We start from the raw sequence: 20,456 nt of genomic DNA, 5'->3' as shown, positions 1-20,456 counted from the left end.
AAATATATAGTTTTCAAAGGTTTATAAACACAATATTATTTTTATAATGAAATCAATAGCATACATTGGGTGAATGCCTCACTAATGAGTTCCTGATTTGTATATTTATAATGATAAAGGTAAGAAATAAGAGTTAAGAGCAAGAGCGCTGTTTTTCCTGGAAAAGCGGCGATACGTAAGCATACATACACTGGCGAAGTGACTTTGTAAATGAAGACTACGGCACTGCACACACACACACACACACACACACACTGCACACACACGCATTCTTTTACTGTAGTTCACTCGAGCTGAGCACACAGGCCTAAAGACACAAATTACAGAATCTATCATGTTTTTTTTTTTGTCCGATTTCCATTCTAAGGATGTTCATCTTGATAATACTGTATTATTACTTTGTCTTCTGGGTAAATTTCCTCTTCATAAAGCCAGAAATATTCACTGTAATCCCAATCTGAGAATGATCTCCTCTGATATAAAGTCACTTTTACTTCCTTTAAGAAAATGTCAAAACCTTTGAACACAAGGGCTTCGAAAAAATCTATCATCCTTGAATCTATTGAAATGAACCTTTCATTTAAAAAAGCAAAAAGAATGAACACGTCATACGCATGTGCATGACGTCACCATTTTCAAATGAGCATTTTTGTATTTACAGGGAGATGATAAGGGTCTCGTTTACACAAACATAAAAAGTCTTTCGTCAGGCTCGTTTATTCTCTGCAAAAATACCTCAATAGCCTTTGTTTGTATCACAAATGTACATTCCACATTAAATTACAATCGCAAGAATCACTTTGTTCTGTCAAAAAGTTTATTCCTCTGTTACGGCGTACTGACTTTGGTCTTCAGCAGATGAAACTGTGAAATACACACAAAAAATATTTTCAACATTTAAACGGACGTCTTATTTTTTAAAAAAAAAATTATTATTTTTTCCACTGCAGTTATTGCTTTCATGAATGACCATCATCTGTTCAAAATATAGATCTAATACATAGATCTAATACTAAGACAGGCAGTAAAGGCATTTCTGTCAGTGAGAATATGTGAATAATTTGTGTGTGAGAGAGAGAGAGAGAGAGAGAGAGAGAGAGAGAGAGAGAGAGAGAGAGAGAGAGTGTGTGTGTGTGTGTGTGAAAGAAGTTTTACCTCTCGCTCTGTAACATTTGAAAAGCAGCACGACTGTGGCTAACAGATACGGAGAAGCTGCCAGAAGAAAACTGAGGATTTTGTAGACAGAAATCTGACCTGGAAAACAGAAACACAAGAACATTATTGACCAACAAAGTTTTGTGTGTGAATTCTGCAACACTACTGACTCTGTGATTGGTAGATCGGTGGAGGGAGGAGCATCACATCAAAACACAACATGACATCATCAACATCAGTTGAAGGCTAAAACTTCACTTTTTAAATGACAATATCCTGACTGGACTACAGTTGTCCGTGATATAAATATTTGAAATGAACATTATTTCTTAATGTCTAGTGACATATCAGGGCCATTTTATGATTATTTGAAATAAATTTCTTACATACAGCTCCTTTAACTGGTCTCTACCTTTACCCGTTTATTTTGTTTGATTTGTACCGTTTTATGCCAGTCAGAAATCATTATCCGCATTTCCACTGTGGAGCCAGTGCGAGCGAGGGCTAGAAACGGCCAGCCGGGCTGATAGTGTAAACGCCATAATTAAACTGCATAAACTGGTATTTATAATAATTGTACACAGAAGAAGAATACACTTATTGACAGAAATAAGAGCTAGAGACTATATAATAGTATATAATAATGGTGTGGCGTTTCTCATTAAATCATCTCACCATTAAAGGCTTCAGTAACTGAGATCCAGCTGTGGAGAGACTGTCCTCTCTCTGTTTTACAGGAGTAGAAACCCTCATGTGACTTTGAGACAGTAGTGATGCTCATCTCTCCTGTCGTCTGATTCTGGATCAGTGATCCGTCTTTATAGAAATCAGCGCTGGAGATAGAGGAGTTTGTAGATCGATGTAAACAGTGTAGAGTCAGAGTCTCTCCCTCAATCACAGGATCAACAGAACTCTCCAGAATCACCTCACCGTCTACAAACACGAGACACACATCAACAGCTGCTAGTGATGATACTGTACTGATGATACTGATGTACTGATGATGTAGTGATGATACTGTACTGATGATACTGATGTACTGATGATGTAGTGATGATACTGTACTGATGATGTACTGATGATAATGTATTAATCAGACCCATATTTCAATTATTGATGTGGAGGGCCAAAATGTTCACTATCAATAATCTTGGAAACTGACACTTTTATTCAGCAGGGATTCACTATCAAATGTGACGCATTGATCAAAAAAGACATTTATAATGTTACAAAATGTTTAAATTCCAAATCACTCATGTACTTCAAAGTTTCTATTTATCAAAGAAAAAAAATTCCACAAAAAATATTGAAATATTTTCAACATTGGTAATAATCAGAAATGTTTCTTAAGCATCAAATCATCACATTGTACTGATTTCTGAAGGATCATGTGACACTGAAGACTGGAGTAATGATGCTGGAAATTCAACTTTGATCACAGGAATAAATGACATTATATTCACATGTCCACAAGGGTTATAGGATATATATATATATATATATATATATATATATATATATATATATATATTCAAAGTTCTTTACATGGAAGAAATTAAAATAATCAAAGGAAATCAGAATAATTAAAACAGTTTAGAATAAAAAAATCAGTACAGTACAGTACAGTAACAATATATATATATATATATATATAAAATCATACACTTAATTATAATGTAGTGTATTTTATTTTATTATAGTGTTAAAATCTTGATATTATTATAACATTGTTTAGTCTTGAACAGATTAGTTGTTTGTTGTTATATAGTTGTGAGTGGTTGGACTCACCGTGTACAGTGATGTTTCGAGGACGGCGTTTGTCTCCAGATTCAGACTCACACCAGTACACTCCAGAGTCAGATGTGCTGAGAGAGTCGATTACACATCCAGATCCTGTTTGTTTGGCACAGGTTTGTGTGTGTGTGTCTGTGTATCTTCTCACTGTCCATCCAGCAGAGTTACTCTGATCCACACAGCTCAGAGAGAGAGACTGAGATGAGAAGTGTTGACTTCTGCTGGGATCGATGACCAGAGACACTGAAGCAGAAACTCCTGAAAAGAGGAAAATCTCCATCAGAACTGACAGCACAGAGACTGCAGTGAAACACAGATGCGGATGAGCACAAGCAGAAACCCTCACCAGTGAGCCACAGTGTGTGTGAGCTGCTGTTGTGTGTGTAATAGGCTGGTCGTCCTCTCTCTGCTCTGCACGTATAAACTCCTGTGTGCTGTAGAGCAGCAGGACTGAGAGTGTAAGATCCTCCAGCTCCTCTGCTGCTGTCTGACAGATGATCATGATCTCTGAACCAGCTGAACGTCCAGCCTGTAGAGGAGCCTGAAACCTCACAGATCAGAGTCACTGATTCTCCTTCAGTCAGCCACGGCTGTGGAGACACTCGCAGTGATGCCTGAGCTTCAGCTGAACAAAACATCACGAGTTACAGAGCCGTAGAGAAACTGATGGAGAAGCTGATCACACACACACACACACACACACACACACTCACACACACACTCACCTGAGACAGTCAGTGTCACAGCATCACTGCGCTGAGAGCTGAGAGTGTGTATCAGTCCTGTACAGGTGTATTGACCGCTGTGAGAGAGATCGACACTGCTGATGATCAACTCTTGTGTTGAGGTTCGGCTGACCGTGTTTTTATTTCGGTCGTTGGTTCCCTCTATTTCCCATCTGTATGTCCACTCAGTGTCTGTGTCTCCTGCCCACTTTATATCACATCTGAGAGTGACTGTTTCTCCTCTAAACACTCGTTCATCAGGTCGTACCGTCACCACAGCTTTAGAACTCACTGTACAAACACAGATTATTGCATTTATAGTTTCAGAAGTTGTGTAGATATTGTCTCTGATCTGTATTTGTTGCATCACACACTACAGTCTCTCTCACCAGTAACATTTACCCACAGTGCATCACTGTATTGTGTGTAATAGACTGGTTTCCCTCTTCCAGCTCTACACCAGTACTGGCCTCCATCAGACACTGAATCAATCTTCAGGCTGTAGGAGTGTGTTTGTGTCTTCTCTGTCTCGGGGTTCAGTGTGTGTTTGTACCAGTAAATGTCCCAGTCTCTGGTTAGATTCATGCGACAGGTCAAAGTCACTGTGTTTCCAGTCAGTGCAGCTCCTGCAGGATCTGATGTGAGTTCAGGCTTCGGCTGTAGATCTGCAGGAGAACAACAACAGATTCAGATCCTCCAGAGTCAAATAAATGAGCATTTGTCTGCATCAGAAAAATCATTCTGGCATTCTGATCTGATCTGGCTCAAACTTAAATAGAGGTTTTCCTGTATTAATACACATATGAGTAAATATTGATCTAAACAGCATCACAGTATCATGATCAATGTTATCAATCCAAAACCCCCAAAAATATATTAAATTAATAGCACGCACGGGCAGCTCTCGAGGGGGCTGCTTGTGAATTTTGTGAGGCTATGCCTATTAGAGTGCTCCGCTCCCGGCTGGCGTGCTTTGACGAGCACAGTCAGGCTCGCGTTCCCCAGGGTTCCGGTCCCGCATTTGTCGAGGCGATGCGGCGATTGAGATCCTGGGGTTCGCAGCGGGATCTGGCGGAGGAGAGTGAGAATGCTGAGGCATTTTCTCGCTCTCCATCGGCTGATCCCGCGGCCTCTGAGAGCGGTGTGGGAGCCCGCGCTGCGGTTTCTCCTGCCCGCGATCAGGTCCCGATGCTTGAGCTGTCTGCTTCTGAGGAAGTGGACGTGCTCAGCATTGATGCGGACGACCGTGATCTCAGCGCGCCATCACGCGGCCTGAATTATGAGGAGCTGGTGGAGGTTGTGACGCGCGCTGTGGCCAGACTAAACATCAGCTGGCCACAACATGAGCAGGAAACGCAAGTCACAAGTAAAATGGACGAGCGTTACCTGCAGCGCAGGTCACAGCCTCACCGCCGGGGTCTGCCGTTTTTCCCCGATCTCCATAAAGAGATCACGAGAACGTGGGAAAGACCGCATTCGTCCCGTGTTTCGAGTCCCAGTATAATAGATTACAGCAATGTTTTGGGGGCTCGAGACATGGGATATGGGAAGATGCCGAAGGTGGAGGAGGCTTTAGCGAGCTATCTCTCTCCCGAATCGGCGTCTTCCCTAAAGACCCCGGTGTTGCCTAGTAAGCCCTGCAGGGAAACATCTGCATTAGTGGGCAGGGCTTACATGGCGGCGGGTCGGGCTGGTTCATGTCTGCACTCGATGGCGATTTTGCAGGCATACCAGGCCGACCTCCTGAAGGATTTGGATGAGGGGGAGGGGCCTACTCCTGAGGACATCTCAGAGTTGAGGAAGGCCACAGATTTGTCTCTCCGGGCCACTAGGGAAACAGCCCGTGCTATTGGCCGCTCTATGGCGGCCATGGTGGCCACGGAGAGGCATCTGTGGCTGAACTTATCTGGGATTAAGGAGAAGGATAGGTCCTTCCTGCTGGATGCGCCGCTTTCGGCTTCTGGCCTGTTCGGCGACGCCGTTAATTCGGTTGTCGACAGGTTTCAGGAGTCGAGAAAACAATCTGCGGCGTTCCAGCAGTACCTCCCCCGGAAAGCGAAAGCCAAATCTAGTAGGGTGGGGCAAAGCGATCAGCCCCAGCCATCAGCCAGCTCCTCCCACAGGGCAGAGCATAAGGAGAGCGTTTCCTCTAGAGCCCCCCCTCCGGGGTCTTGGCAACAGACGAAACGCTCCCAAAAACCGAAGTCCTCCGGTAACAGCGTTTCGGGCCGCATCAATTTCCAGCGAAAAGACGATTTTAAAACATCGGTTATGGTCGCAGGGACCGAATCGACTACAGCCTGCCAATATTCAGCTTCAGGTAGTCCAAAAGAATACCCTGAAGACACCAGAGGCCAGCCTCGAGAGGCTGGTACCCTTAGTAGATTTTGTAGAGGGATGGTATCATCTTTCCAACATATCTCCATGGGTCCTGCAGATAATACGAGTTGGGTACAGACTGCAGTTTGCGCACCGCCCCCCCAAGTTTTCTGGGGTGGTGCTCACTGCGGTGGTCCCAGAGCAGGCTCAGGCGCTGGAACAAGAAGTACAGACTCTGCTGTCGAAAGGAGCCATAGAACGTGTTCTTCCGGTAGACAGGGAGTCCGGGTTTTACAGCCGGTACTTTATAGTTCCAAAGAAGGATGGGGGGTTAAGGCCAATTTTGGATCTCAGGGTGTTGAACCGGTCTCTGAGAAGGTTCAAATTCAGAATGTTGACCATTCCAACAATCGTGAGTCAAATCAGGTCCGAGGACTGGTTTGTTACGATAGATCTGAAAGACGCCTATTTTCACATCTCCATCCTTCCATGTCACAGGAGGTACCTGAGGTTCGCTTTCGGGGGCGAAGCATACCAATATCGGGTTCTTCCGTTCGGCCTAGCACTCTCTCCCCGCACATTTACCAAGTGTATGGACGTGGCCCTTGCTCCACTGAGACTTCAGGGGATTCGGATATTGAATTATCTCGACGACTGGCTTATTCTGGCCCAGTCTCGGGAGATGGCAGTTCGGCATCGAGATGTCGTTCTTGGCCATATTCAAAAATTGGGGTTAAGACTCAATTTGAAGAAGAGTGTGCTAGAACCGTCCGAGGGTACGACTTTTTTGGGAGTCGTGTGGAACTCGACTACAATGCAGGCACAGATGTCTCCCGCACGTATCGAGTCAATTCTGGCGATGGTATCCAGGGTGAAGCTAGGCCAAGCCATCACTGTGAAACACTTTCAAAGGATGCTGGGCCTCATGGCAGCGGCATCCAGCATTATTCCTCTGGGCCTACTTCACATGAGGCCCCTCCAGTGGTGGTTGAAGACCAAGGGGTTCTCACCCAAAGGGAATCCATTCCGTATGATCAGAGTAACGCGCAGGTGCCTTCATTCTCTGCAAATATGGAAGAAGCCTTGGTTCCTATCCCAAGGGCCAGTGTTGGGGGTGTCATGTCGCCGGAAACCGTTTCGACAGACGCCTCCCTTACTGGCTGGGGCGCGGTCATGGACGGCCGCTTTGCCAGGGGTCTGTGGCAGGACCATCATCGCACTTGGCATATAAATTGCCTGGAGATGATGGCTGTGTTCAGGGCTTTGAGGAGCTTCCTCCCATACATCAAGGGTCGCCACGTCCTAATACGGACAGACAATACGTCAGTGGTGGCCTATCTGAACCGACAAGGGGGACTCAGATCGCGCCCTCTGTGCAAACTGGCGCATCAGATTATCCTTTGGTCCCAGGGGAAGATATTGTCAATAAGGGCAATGTATATCCCAGGGGTTCAGAATCGGGGAGCAGACATCCTGTCGAGGCAGGGGCTGAGGCCCGGGGAATGGAGACTTCATCCGGAGGTGGTGAAGTCGATATGGGAGAGGTTCGGACCAATGGAAGTGGATCTGTTTGCGTCTCAAGAGACGTCCCACTGTCCACTTTGGTTCTCCCTCTCACATCCAGCCCCGCTGGGGTTGGATGCCATGGTACAGGCTTGGCCAAAGCTTCGCCTGTACGCATTTCCCCCGATCGCTCTGCTCCCAGGAGTCCTAGAGAGGGTCCGTCAGGAGGGCATCGGTCTACTTCTGGTTGCCCCGAGATGGCCGACACGAGTATGGTTCTCGGATATAATATCACTCCTCATAGCTCCGCCGTGGCCGATTCCTCTGAGGAGGGATCTGTTGTCTCAGGCAGAGGGCGCAATCTTCCACCCTCGCCCAGAGTTGTGGAAGCTGTGGGGCTGGCCTCTGAGGGGGTTCAGTACCTGAATGCTGGCTTATCAGCTGAGGTGGTTGAAACCATACTTAGTTCTAGGGCTCCATCTACCAGGAGATTATATGGCCTCAAGTGGAAGGTGTTCCTCACTTGGTGTAGAGAACGAAGGTTGGATCCAGTAAACTGCCCAGTGGCTTCAGTTCTGGAATTCCTTCAGGATCGTTTCTCTGCGGGTCTCTCCCCGTCCACTCTTAAGGTGTACGTGGCTGCCGTTTCGGCTTTCCACGCGCCAGTAGATGGTGGACCTCTGGGGAGGCACCAATTGGTCATTAGGTTTCTCCGTGGTGCTTGGAGGATGAGGCCGGCGACCAGGTCCAGGGTTCCTGCCTGGGACCTGGCGATAGTTCTGGAAGGGTTGTCCCTCGCTCCCTTCGAACCTTTAGAGTCGGCTTCGCCTAAGGACTTAACGCTAAAAATGGTCTTTCTCTTAGCGATTACCTCTCTTGAGAGGGTGGGAGATCTCCAGGCCCTGGCGGTAACACCAGCTTGCTTGGAGTTTGCCCCTGGCAAAGTAAAGGCCTTTTTGCACCCGAGTCCGGGCTACGTGCCTAAAGTTCCTTCGAATACGGCTCGCTCTATAGTCCTTCAGGCATTCCATCTCCACCTCATGTGTCGGCAGAAGAAGAGAGGCTTCACTTGCTCTGCCCCGTCAGAGCTTTGAGTGTATACCTGGAAAGGTCCGCTTCTTGGAGAAGATCTGACCAGTTGTTAGTATGCTTTGGGTCACCTAAGAGGGGGCTCCCGGCGACCAAACAAACTATAAGTAACTGGATTGTCCAGGCTATTACTGAGGCTTACAAGGTGCGCGGGGTTCCTTCACCTTTGGCCTTAAGGGCTCACTCGACTAGAGGCTTCCTCTAGGTCCCTTCTGTCGGGAGTACCTCTGCAGGAGATTTGTGAGGCAGCCGGCTGGGCTACCCCACATACTTTCATCAGGTTTTATAGTCTCAACCTTCCCAGTACGCCCGGTGCACACGTACTCGGCCCTTGCTGAGTGCCTAATCAGTTTCACTCTGGGGCGGGTCTGTTCGGTGCGTGGCCTAGTGGGTACTCGTTCCCCAAAGAGTCGATTTTATCGACGTAGTGTTGAGTTCCCTCGATAGGGAACGTCTCGGGTTATGACTATAACCCTTGTTCCCTGAGAAGGGAACGAGACACTGCGTCGTGTTGCCACGCCCCTTTTTAGACCCTTGAGCGTCTTGCTTCATCGCGAGGCTAGTGTGTGTTGTGACAGCGTCACTTTTATACTTCCGGGTATGCCGTCACATGTTACGTCACGACGCAACACCAATCAGGATTGGATTAGTTTCATTCATACTTCAGAGGCGCACGCTTAGGGAGCGTCCCCAAAGAGTCGATATTATCGACGCAGTGTCTCGTTCCCTTCTCAGGGAACAAGACGTTTCTACAATATTTAAACACCATTTCTATCCTGATCTCAGTCTGACTGAGGACAGATGATCAAGTCTCAAGGCTTGTTTGCTACACTGACGGTTTCATTCATCTCAGATAATCTGAAGAGCAGAAGCTCATGGATGAACTGAACATGTCTGGAGGATAAAGATCATGAAGAAAAATAAACCTGAGCTAACTTTCTATATACAATGTCTTCAGGTTAAAGTGATGAAATGATGAACACACTCACCTGATACTGTCAGTGTAACTCCATCACTGATCTCTGAGTGCTGTTGGGTTTCAGTCTGAGTTCCTCTACATCTGTACAGACCAGCATGAGACGAATCCACAGATGTGATTATATAGATCTGGTGTTGTCCTGTGCTGTGATAGATCTGGTCTGTTCTTCTGCTGTTATCTTGATCTTTATACCAGCTGTACGTCCAGACTCCTGTCTCCTGTAGGTCACATGTGAGAGTGACTCTCTCTCCTCTGAACACACGGACATCAGGCTTCACCTTCACTACAGGTTTGGGTCTCTCTGTGAAATGAGCAAACACACACTTCATGTTTCTTTCACTGAAAAACAAACAATCTACAAAGTAAAAGAGCTCTTACCTCTCACTGTTATCTGTATTGCATTACTGAGGTATGTATTGTAGTTTCCTCGCTGTGCTCTACACCCGTATAGTCCTTCATCAGAGACTCTCACAGAACTGATAGTTTTAGTTCTTGTATAATCACCGGATTCCCACTTTGAGTTTTTCCTCCAGTGAAACGTCCATCCAGTTGATCTTCCCACGTCACAGCTGAGAGTAACTGTGTCTCCAGTGAACACTGAACTCTGGGGCTTTACTGTCAGAGTCGGCTTATCTGGAAGTGAACAGTGATGCAGTGTTGAGCTCTTTTATACAGTTATTGCTCATATTTTCACTAGTCTTTTGTTTTTATCATTATTTTTTTAAACGGTAAACTATATAATTTATTTTGATTTAAAAGAGTGTTTGTCTTTTCTGCTTCCAGTTGTGACATCAAACAGAATTAAAAAATATATAGATATGGGGAAGAAAATTACAGAGCTTTCAAAGAATAATTTTAAAGTCTCTTGGATGAAGATCATAAGTGTTGAAATATGAATATTAAATAATGATAAAACAGATGTGAATATGAAGACTCACCTGATACAGTCAGTGTAACTCCATCACTGAAGTCTGTGTGTGAGTCTGATCTCTCTCCTCTACAACTGTATTCACCAATGTGAGACACATCAGCTGTGAAACTGTAATATGATGTTGGTGTTGTTGTATATGAATAGACAGTGTTTCCATCTTTAAACCAGCTGTATCTCTGAATGTTTCCTCCTCCCTGTATGTCACATATGAGAGTGACTGTCTCTCCACTGAACACACGCTGATCTGGCTTCACCGTCAATACAGGTTTCACTGAGAAACATAGAAGTAAATATTGAAAAGCATTGCAGGCTCAGGATCACTTCATGAACTCAAAACTTCCTCAGGAGAAAAACACTTAAATTAACAAAAATGTTTTCTTGTAAATTGCAATGATTGCATGCATGTATTGGTAAAAACTAAATGAAAGTGATGTATGTCTCCAGTCTGCATGTCTTTATTGTATTATTGCTCTGCCTGTTCTGACCAGTAGATGGTGCTGTTTACAGTCAGAGTGTTTAAAGAGCTGAACTGGGAACTCACTAACTAACTTCTGTCTGTCTGTTCTCAAACACTTTTCTATTCCAGCTCTTCCAACCAAACCACTGAATGAATAAAGCTTAGCATTGGTGCTCAAGATCTTAATGACACACCGTCAATAATTACAATTTCAGCAAATCTCAGAAACATGCAAATAAAACTCACTGTGCAACTCATTTCTGTTTTAATCAAATGTCTGACTGAACTAATTAGGCTACCTTCTACGGGATGAATATAATATCAAAATTAGGACATCACGATTTGTTGAAGTCAATATTGTGATTGAGATATATAATAAACAAATGGTTTCATGAGTCATCTTGAATGGTTCTCAAGGATAATGCCGACACAGATTAGAGAAATGATGAAATGTGTATTTCTCAACTCAAACTACAACAGCACAGTGTAAAATGAAGTGTTTCCAAATTATAATAATATTTTTTGCTAAATTAAATTATATTTTTGAGTTACTGCAAATGTTTTATTGTCTCAAATATGTGTTAATGCTCATTGGTAGCCTAATTAGGTTTCATTTAGACCTTATCATTAAATAGTTTACTGTTATATGTCAGCAAGATTCAACAAGACATGTTCACCTGCTATACCCAATGTTTAGATCTGTTGTGGTATTTATGCAAATTAGCACAGAGATTACGCACTGATTGCCCATGTTAACAAACATTAAAAAAATAAAAATAAAAAAATAAAAACTTGTAATACATTTGTTGTTTGTCTTGATGCAAGTAATCAACTCAATTTTCATGATGATATCTAAAGGTTAACATTTTTACCCTATTCACCTGAGAGAAAAGAATGAATATCCTATATTTGAGTCTTTTTCCAAACTTTCCCCTAATGGGATTCTTCAGGGCTTTTTTCCTCACTCAGGACATATTAAGGATACAAAATCAGCTGAGTTTGCTTCTGTTGCAATTTGTTCAACCTTTTTTCATAAAATGAAAATTAAAAGTATATTTCCCTTTCTCACAGAATCGAGCCAACATGGTATTTTGTTTTGTCTGTATTTTGTGTGAAATGTCATTACATCTGTTACACGCTTTTGCTGTGTCTGATTTGCTGATGTGATTTCGGTATTGTGTTGTTTGTTTAGTTTTCATGGTCGATTTGAGAAAAGTCTTCAGATAAACCAGTAGCAAGAGAAACACTCGTGTCTGCGTATGCTTACAGTCGACTGAACTATTGTACAATGCAAGACTGTTTGATTGATTAAATAAATAGCAGATTTCTGTAATGTTTTGCAGCATAATGAACTACGGTCAGACGATTCTGTGAAATATATGCAAACATAAAACATCAGCAAAGAGACAAATGTGGGATCCTGATGTAGACAAATAAATACTATAACACAATTCACATTAATTAAAACATAATTAAATGTACTGCAGTAATGGACAGTACCTTGACTGAGTCCGGAGTGAACGAGGGACATCAGCACTAAAAGCAGAAGAAACACAGATGAAGCTTTTCCATTCATTCAACACAATATAAATCACTGAAACATGTCTAGAGTTTATTCTACATGAACTGAAAGTGTTTTTCTGTTCTGATGCTCATAAAGGTGAGAACTGATGGATTATTCTCCAGCATTAACATCATCACACACAATGAACTGATACGATCAGTTTCGAATATTCGTGCGCACCCTAATTGTGACTTTATTATAGTAAAATAATGTAGACATATAGCCTAAAGTTGAAATGACCAACACCAGAAAGAAAACCTTCTGCAAGCGCTAAATGATCTCATCTCAGTTCCTCTTAAAAGAATACCTATGTATTTGTACGTAAGTGTCGTTCTATCATACGTAGCCTACATATAATTACGTTTTATATGCGCAGAAACGTATAATACGTTTTTACAGTACTAAAACGTAAAATATTTACGTATTGACAGCACAAAAACGTAATTTATTTACGTATGAACAAATCCACCGACGTACACATTGTAGCCTACGTTTCACATTTATGCAATATCGTAGCATTATGTTTTGACTCTATTGCATTCTGTTTTATTAATGAAGTTTTCAGTCGCATTTATTGATATACTCATAAATTTTAACATTTTGCTCGTTTCGCCTGCATGGTATTAAACAATACACTATAAAACCTTAAAAATACATTCTTTAACTCGTTCAACCATTTTGTAATAAATTTATTTACCTTGAGACACAAAGCGTTTTCTCCTATAAAACACAACAAAAATTCACAAAAGACATCTATTTTATTAGTTTGATGTAATCCAAATCTTTAGAATCCAGTTGTTTGCAAGAAACAACTCCCAATTCAGCCTCTTATCCAGTCGTGATCTCTCCATTCTCAGCAGCGACCGTACATGTCAAACCCCGCGCTGGTGATGAAATTCAAAAATTCAAATTCAAAAAAGGCGATACGTCATCTTTTACGGCAGTGATATCAAACGTTCATTGGCTCTTCCCTGCTTCGTCACAGTTTGCGACATGAAGGACTGTGACGGTTGGTTAGTTTAGTTCATTTGAAATGGAGAAGCACGAACCAAAGCCGGATTAACGTTTTCATTAGTAATTTAATTTCTGCTCTGTACTTCATACAAAACGTACAATACTGCCAGAGAGAAGACTGCGACTGCAACGCTTCATCGTGTGAACGGCTTTTGGTATCCGTTTTGACATTTTCGCAATAAATAAATTATTGTGATTATACTTGTCTGTTAGTTATGTTTTTCTTGATAATTGTAGTTTGTTACGTAGTTTAAGGAATTGTTCTGGGTAGGTTTAAGGGTAGGAGTAGGATGGCTCAAAATATATTTTAATGCTATATTGTTAATAAAACTGCCCTTTCCCAACACCTGTCCGTTACGTTTTATCCTTTTTTTATATTAAGTATAAAATGGGTATGTTTAGGTTTGGGATTAGGGTTACGGGATCTTACATTTATCTATAAAAAGTGAAATTATACAGATATCTTTATGATATAGAATATACGTAAATAGTTTACGTTTTGTAGCTGTAAAAACGTAATAATGTTACGTTTAAATGTTGCAGATACGTCCATATTATACGTTTCAGCATCTATCCAAACGTACTAAAAAGTACGTTTTCTATCTTTGCAAAAACGTAAAATACCCACGTATTAACAATGAGACCAGGCTGAATATGTTGAGCGCTTGCAGTCTCTCAAGTGTGAAAAAGCCCTTAAACCACACTAAAAATGTATCAGTATATTTCCAATATCTCAAAAGTAAAATTTAAAGACATATAGATAAAGTACAGTTTTCAATCAATTTCTCAAAAAAAAAAAGGTTTTGCAGAACATGAATAAATAAATATGTTTAATAGGACAACAGAGATACTGCCTCATTGTCATTGGTGGAACATGTTCATATGCGTCGACGTAATGAAGTTATTCTGGAAACCTGTGGTTCCCTTTCAAGGGAACTTCGAGCTGCGTTGTCAAACGCGATGGGAACGCTCTGCGTGATTGCGTCGTGAAGCGTCTGTACAATCAGTCCAATGAGAGAGTAGGACATCAGGTGACGTCACTGACCAGGAAACTATAAAGCACCCTTGAGATCAGACCGCGACAGCTTCTGTAGCCTTCAGCAAGCAATCTCTGTACTCTGTCCTTGTCTATTTATTGTTGTTTGTCTAAGCTATACTGTATATATATATGTAACGGAGGCCAGCTAGTAGTTGCTGTGCGAGTAAACCTCACTCCCCGATCTCAATAGGCGCTCTAGCGACAGACGCTAGAGGCTGCAGTCTTTAACCTCCTTGTTAGAGCGCCTGACTCTCATGCCGGAGACCTGGGTTCGAGGCCCGCTCAGAGCGGGGCGAGTAGGACCCGGGTGTGAGGGGTTACATTGGTGCCGTGACCCGGATTCGAACCGGGGCTGCTGCGGGGGTGAGTGTAACGGAGGCCAGCTAGTAGTTGCTGTGCGAGTAAACCTCACTCCCCAATCTCAATAGGCGCTCTAGCTACAGACGCTAGAGGCTGCAGTCTTTAACCTCCTTGTTAGAGCGCCTGACTCTCATGCCGGAGACCCGGGTTCGAGGCCCGCTCAGAGCGGGGCGCGTAGGACCCGGGTGTGAGGGGTTACATATATATATCACTATCCTTATTTTGGCAAGCAAAATTATAGACGGTGTGTTTTTCCCTGCCCTCGTTACTTCACGGGTGGGGACACACATCAGCAATGTGTTGCTGTGTTTGAGAGTGGAGCATGTCAGCAGTCAGTTCTCGAGGGAGCTGGCTGTAGGCATTGTGAGAAGCTGTCCGCGAGGATGCTCCGCTCCCGCCCGGCGTTCTCCGAGGAGGACGGTTCGGTTTGCGTTCCTTGCGCGGGTCTCTCAGTTGCCGAGGCACTGAGACGACTCGCATTTCGGGGTTCGCAAGTGGATCTGACAGCGGGGGTTGGGTCGAGCTCAGCCCTATTTCAGCTCTCACATGCCAGATCTAGTGTTTTGTTTCAAGAGGAGTTTTTAAAATGAGGTTTTATTTGTGCTTTGCCAGTTAAAACTTTACTGGCTAGTTGAACATTATGAGATTGGAAATGAAGAAGAGTTTTAGATTAAATTTATTTAAAACAAGAAAACTCTGTATCTCAGCCTCCTCGTCTGGGTTTATAAAGAATAAATAAATAAATAATTTATCCCCAGATGTCTAATTATAGTATTTTTGGGTATTAAGGATTATAGTATGTCAGTGCCTTGGGTTAAAGAGACGCTTGCGAGCTTTCTCTCTCCCGAGTCGGTGTCATAGTTATTAACCCCGACGTTACCCACTAGCTATCATAATAATGAATACATTTTTAAGCTGGTGGGTAAGAAATATAAACATGGACGAGTGTGAGGAGCGACTCTCTGAGGAGGGTCGCAGTGCTGTCATTTCGGTTGTTTCCCGATGGTGCCCACATTACTATATGTTTGTTCTGATAAAAAGATATAAATATGTCTGTTCTTCTGTATGCTCCGCTTTCAAGAAAATTATGAAATTCAGCGGTGTTCCAGAGGTTTCTTCCTCACCAATGTTCCTGAGACTGCTGGGAGCAGTCTCTGCCTATTAAGCTCCTCGCAGCACAAGGTGCAAAACAGAACAAAAGTCTAGCCAGTTAGAGATATGCAAGGACTGTTTTATCTCTAAAAAGAGCTTCAACAAAATTCCGGTAGGCAAGATCTGAGGACTGCCATCTCTAAGAAAGCCCTCTGGGGGGCGATGCTATGAGGAGCATTGCAGCACTGCCACATCGGTTGTTTCCTGTCAGTTCGCCGTTTCAGGGCGCCGAGGTGTCAGTGTCCCCATACGGTCCTACGAGGAGGGCCGTAGAATGGTCAGTTCGGTTGTTCCCGGTCGGTTCGCCGTTTCTGGGCACCGAAATGTCCGTTCAACAAAATTACGAGGGTAGGCAAGATCTGAGGACTGCTATCTCTAAGAAAGCCCTCTGGGGGGCGATGCTATGAGGAGCATTGCAGCACTGCCACATCGGTTGTTTCCTGTCGGTTCGCCGTTTCAGGGCGCCGAGGTGTCAGTGTCCCCATACGTTCCTACGAGGAGGGCCGTAGAATGGTCAGTTCGGTTGTTCCCGGTCGGTTCGCCGTTTCTGGGCACCGAAATGTCCGTTCTACAAAATCCCGAGGCCAGTCTCGAGAGACTGGTCCCCTTAGTGAAATTCATGGGTGGAAACTACGGCCGGATATTCCTCAATGGGTCCTGCATGTGATAGAAAAGGGTTCCAGAATTCAGTTAAAAGAAAAGAAAACTGTTCTCGTTCACCCAGATTTCTAGGGGTCCTTCCCACCGTGGTGGTCCCCGAGCAGGCTCGGGTTATGGAACAGGAAGTGATTACGCTTTTGCAAAAAGGGGCTATGAAAGGGTTCCTCCTACCAGCAGAGAGTCAGGGTTTTACAGCCGATACTTCATCGTTCCCAAGAAAGATGGTGGGTTACGTCCTATTCTAGATCTGTGTCAGCTAAACAGCAGAGTTCAAAAGGTAAAGTTCAGAATGCTTACACTCAAACAGATCGTGTCACTGTGTCAGTCCTAGGACTGGTTTGCCACAATAGACTTGAAGGACGCTTATTTTCACATATCCATCCATCCTCATCAAAGGAGGTTCCTGAGGTTTGCTTTCGGGGGCATAGCTTACCAATATCCTATCCGTCGGCCTAGGTATGAAACTAGGCCAGTCACTCACTGTTAAACAGTTTCAGAGACTGTTGGGGCTCATGGCAGCTGCGTCCATCGTAATCACTTTTGGCCTTCTGTATATGAGACCGCTGCTGTGGTGGCTCAGGACCAAGGGGTTTTCTCCCATGGACCCAGGGGAAATTGTTGTCACTGAGGGCAATATATATTCCAGGGTCGATATTCTGTCGAGGCAGGGGCTGAGGCCCGGGGAGTGGAGACTCCACCCCGAGGTGGTGGAGCTCCTATGGGAGAACTTTGGTCAGACCCAGGTCGATCTATTTGCAACTCAGGAGGAGACAACTCACTGTCCGTTATGGTTCTCTCTCATGCATCCAGCTCCTCTTGGACTGGATGCGATGGTGCAGGTGTGGCCGAGGCTACACCTGTATGCATTTCCCCCGATATCAATGCTCCCGGGAGTTCTGGAAAGAGTTCGCCAGGAAGGGGCTCATCTGTTGTTAGTAGCCCAGCACTGGCCGACCAAAATATGGTTTGCGGACCTGCTTTCACACAATATTTTTTTGCACAATATTTCACCCTCGCCCCAAGTTGTAAAAAAACTATGGGCTTGGTCTCTGAGGGGGCCCAGTTTATAATTGCTGGTCTCTCAACTGAGGTCGTGGAGACCATTCTTCAATCCAGAGCTCCCTCCACAAGAAAACGTTATTATTTCAAACGGAAATTGTTCTCTACATGGTGCAGAGAACGTGCTTTTAATCCTGTTGACTGCCCGGTTGGTACAGTTCTCGATTTCTTGCAAGACCGTTTCTCTGCTGGACTAACTCCCTCCACCTTGAAGGTGTATGTTACGGCTATATCTGCCTTTAGATACCCTGCGGGGGCTTCTTCTCTGGGGAGAGATCCTCTAATAACTCGTTTTCTCCGTGGAACATTGAGGCTGAGGCCTGGCTTGCACTCCAGAGCACCGGCTTGGGACCTGGCCATTGTACTCGAGGGTCTGGCTTTGGCTCCCTTCGAGCCCATCGAAGAGTTTTCAGAAAAATTCCTCACTTTAAAAGCTTTGTTTGTTCTTGCAATTTCTTCTATTAAGAGAATTGGAGATCTGCAAGCTCTTTCGGTTGCTCCTTCATGTTTGGAATTCGCACCTGGTATGGTTAAAGCATTTCTATACCCTAGGCCGGGTTATATTCCTAAGGTCCCTACTAATGTGATGGGTCCTTTTGTGCTGCAGGCCTTCTGTCCTCCACCCTTCAATACCCCAGATCAGGAAAGTCTCAATCTGTTATGTCCAATTCGGCATTGGATGCTTATGTTCACAACCCTGTGGCGTAAGTCAGAGCAATTATTTGTCTGCTTTGGTTCGACTAAGAAAGGTTGCCCGGTATCGAGACTAGTATGAGCAAGTGGATAGTTGAGGCTATCTCTATTGCTTATAATGCGGTCAAATGTCCCTCACCTATGGAGGTCCGCGCCCATTCTACTAGGAGTATGGCTGCCTCTAAGGCTTGAATGTCAGGTGTTTCCCTTCATGACATTTGTAATGCGGCAGGGTGGTCCTCACTGCATACATTTGTCAGGTTTTATGACCTAGACCTTTCCACTCCCGGGGCTAGGTTGCTCGCTTCTTAGTGTGCGCATTGGACTTCACACAGAACGGGCATTTCTCAGCATGGCATAGTGGGTATGGGGTTCCCATCGCGTTTGACAACGCAGCTCGAAGTTCCCTTGAAAGGGAACGTCTCAGGTTACGTATGTAACCCTGGTTCCCTGAGAGGGAACGAGAGCTACGTTCGCCTGCCATACTTCCTGCATGCCCTGATCGACTTGCTTCAGGCCTTTCACAGAAGCAGTCGCGGTCTGATCTCAAGGGTGCTTTATAGTTTTCTGGTCAGTGACGTCACCTGACGTCCTACTCTCTCATTGGACTGATTGTACAGACGCTTCACGACGCAATCACGCAGAGCGTTCCTATCGCGTTTGACAACGCAGCTCTCGTTCCCTCTCAGGGAACCAGGGTTACATACGTAACCTGAGACGTTATTCTGACACACGTGTGAACTGACATCATTCAACAACTAAATATGAAGTTCAGGCGAACTGGTTAAAAATAACTGAAACGTGTCTCATAAAAGTTAGTTCTGAGAAAAGCTTTACTTAGTTTGATAACCTGTTTGTCCATAAAATGACAATGAAATTTGAGTTTCCAAATCATTTTTGCAATTATTTCTCAATAAGAGAGTCAGAGAGAAACAGAAGTGATAGAGAAGCTGATTGTGTGTTAGTTTGTGCATTTACGAGCTCAGAAAACTCAAATAATGTGCATTATGTGGGTAATCATCATTCAACAATAACTCATATCAACACAAATACATCTGATTTATCTGAACTACTTGAAGTAGGAAGAAAGATATCACAGCAAAACTAAGCAAAAATACATGCATTACCTCCATCTTTCACAAGCATTATCACACAGATAAATACATCATCAAACTCGTCATCCGATCACCATAACAACATCACATTTAATCTGATCAATAAATAATACAATAAGCAGTGAGACGCAACACTCATTAAATTATCACATCTTCAGCTGAATACATTGCATTAGAAACAGAAAAAAAGAATATTATAGAATATGTTTAAACACTCACAGATGAGCGGCAGTGCACTGGAGCCCATACTGACACATTAATAGACTGATTTAACAGCGCTGTGTGATAAAACACACACACACTTCCTGTGTATGAGAGAAGAGATGTGGGAGGCAGAGACAAAACTCTACACGGAAATACACAAAGAAGAGAGAGATCCAGTCTAAGATATTTAGCTGCTAATTTATTCAAGTTGTTACAGTGTGAACGAACACAATAACAGTGAGAACAGTCTCCATCAGAACTGAATTTTCTAGTTGAACAACAGTCACACACAGAAGACAGACAGACCGTGATTAAAGTGAAATCCACGAGACATCTAATGTGTGTCTAATGTGACTCTACAACATACCAGTGAATGAAATATACAGCCATAAATCTTATAAAGTTTTGTTCCATAAAAACTAAAATGTTGCTGGTCAACTCTGTGGTTTCTGTTCTCAGCGCTTCGGCTCTCAGTAAAACAGGCCTCGACTTGATGAACTGAAGAAATGGTTGAGAAACAGAATCACAAAAGGCCAAATCTTCTTTAAGTGAGGGTTCGGGTTAGTAGTAAGTTAATAAAGTGAACAGGGCCTTTGGAAAATGGGTCCTGACCTTTATAAAGTTTCCTTAATGTGTGTTAACAG

At 43.7% G+C, this 20,456-nt stretch overlaps 1 protein-coding gene across 1 annotated transcript; it reads right to left on the bottom strand.

The window, feature by feature from the left end:
- Window positions 1–151: 151 nt before the first annotated feature.
- On the bottom strand, window positions 152–19,879 carry LOC120461309 (leukocyte immunoglobulin-like receptor subfamily A member 3). The gene is made up of 10 exons (XM_089131329.1): window positions 19,828–19,879; window positions 12,453–12,488; window positions 10,503–10,766; window positions 4,064–4,339; window positions 3,675–3,965; window positions 3,296–3,574; window positions 2,944–3,207; window positions 1,831–2,088; window positions 1,156–1,254; window positions 152–864 (listed from the first exon to the last, which is right to left on the bottom strand). The coding sequence occupies exons 1-10, from the start codon at window positions 19,853–19,855 to the stop codon at window positions 818–820; spliced, it is 1,842 nt and encodes a 613-aa protein (XP_088987455.1). The 5' UTR covers window positions 19,856–19,879; the 3' UTR covers window positions 152–817.
- Window positions 19,880–20,456: the final 577 nt, after the last annotated feature.

Source organism: Pimephales promelas, chromosome 1, assembly GCF_988280905.1.
Source record: "Pimephales promelas chromosome 1, fPimPro1.hap1.1, whole genome shotgun sequence".
In the NCBI taxonomy this organism is placed as follows: Eukaryota; Metazoa; Chordata; class Actinopteri; order Cypriniformes; family Leuciscidae; genus Pimephales; species Pimephales promelas.
Note: the sequence above shows the minus strand (reverse complement) of the source record. Positions and strands in the feature narration are given on the sequence as shown.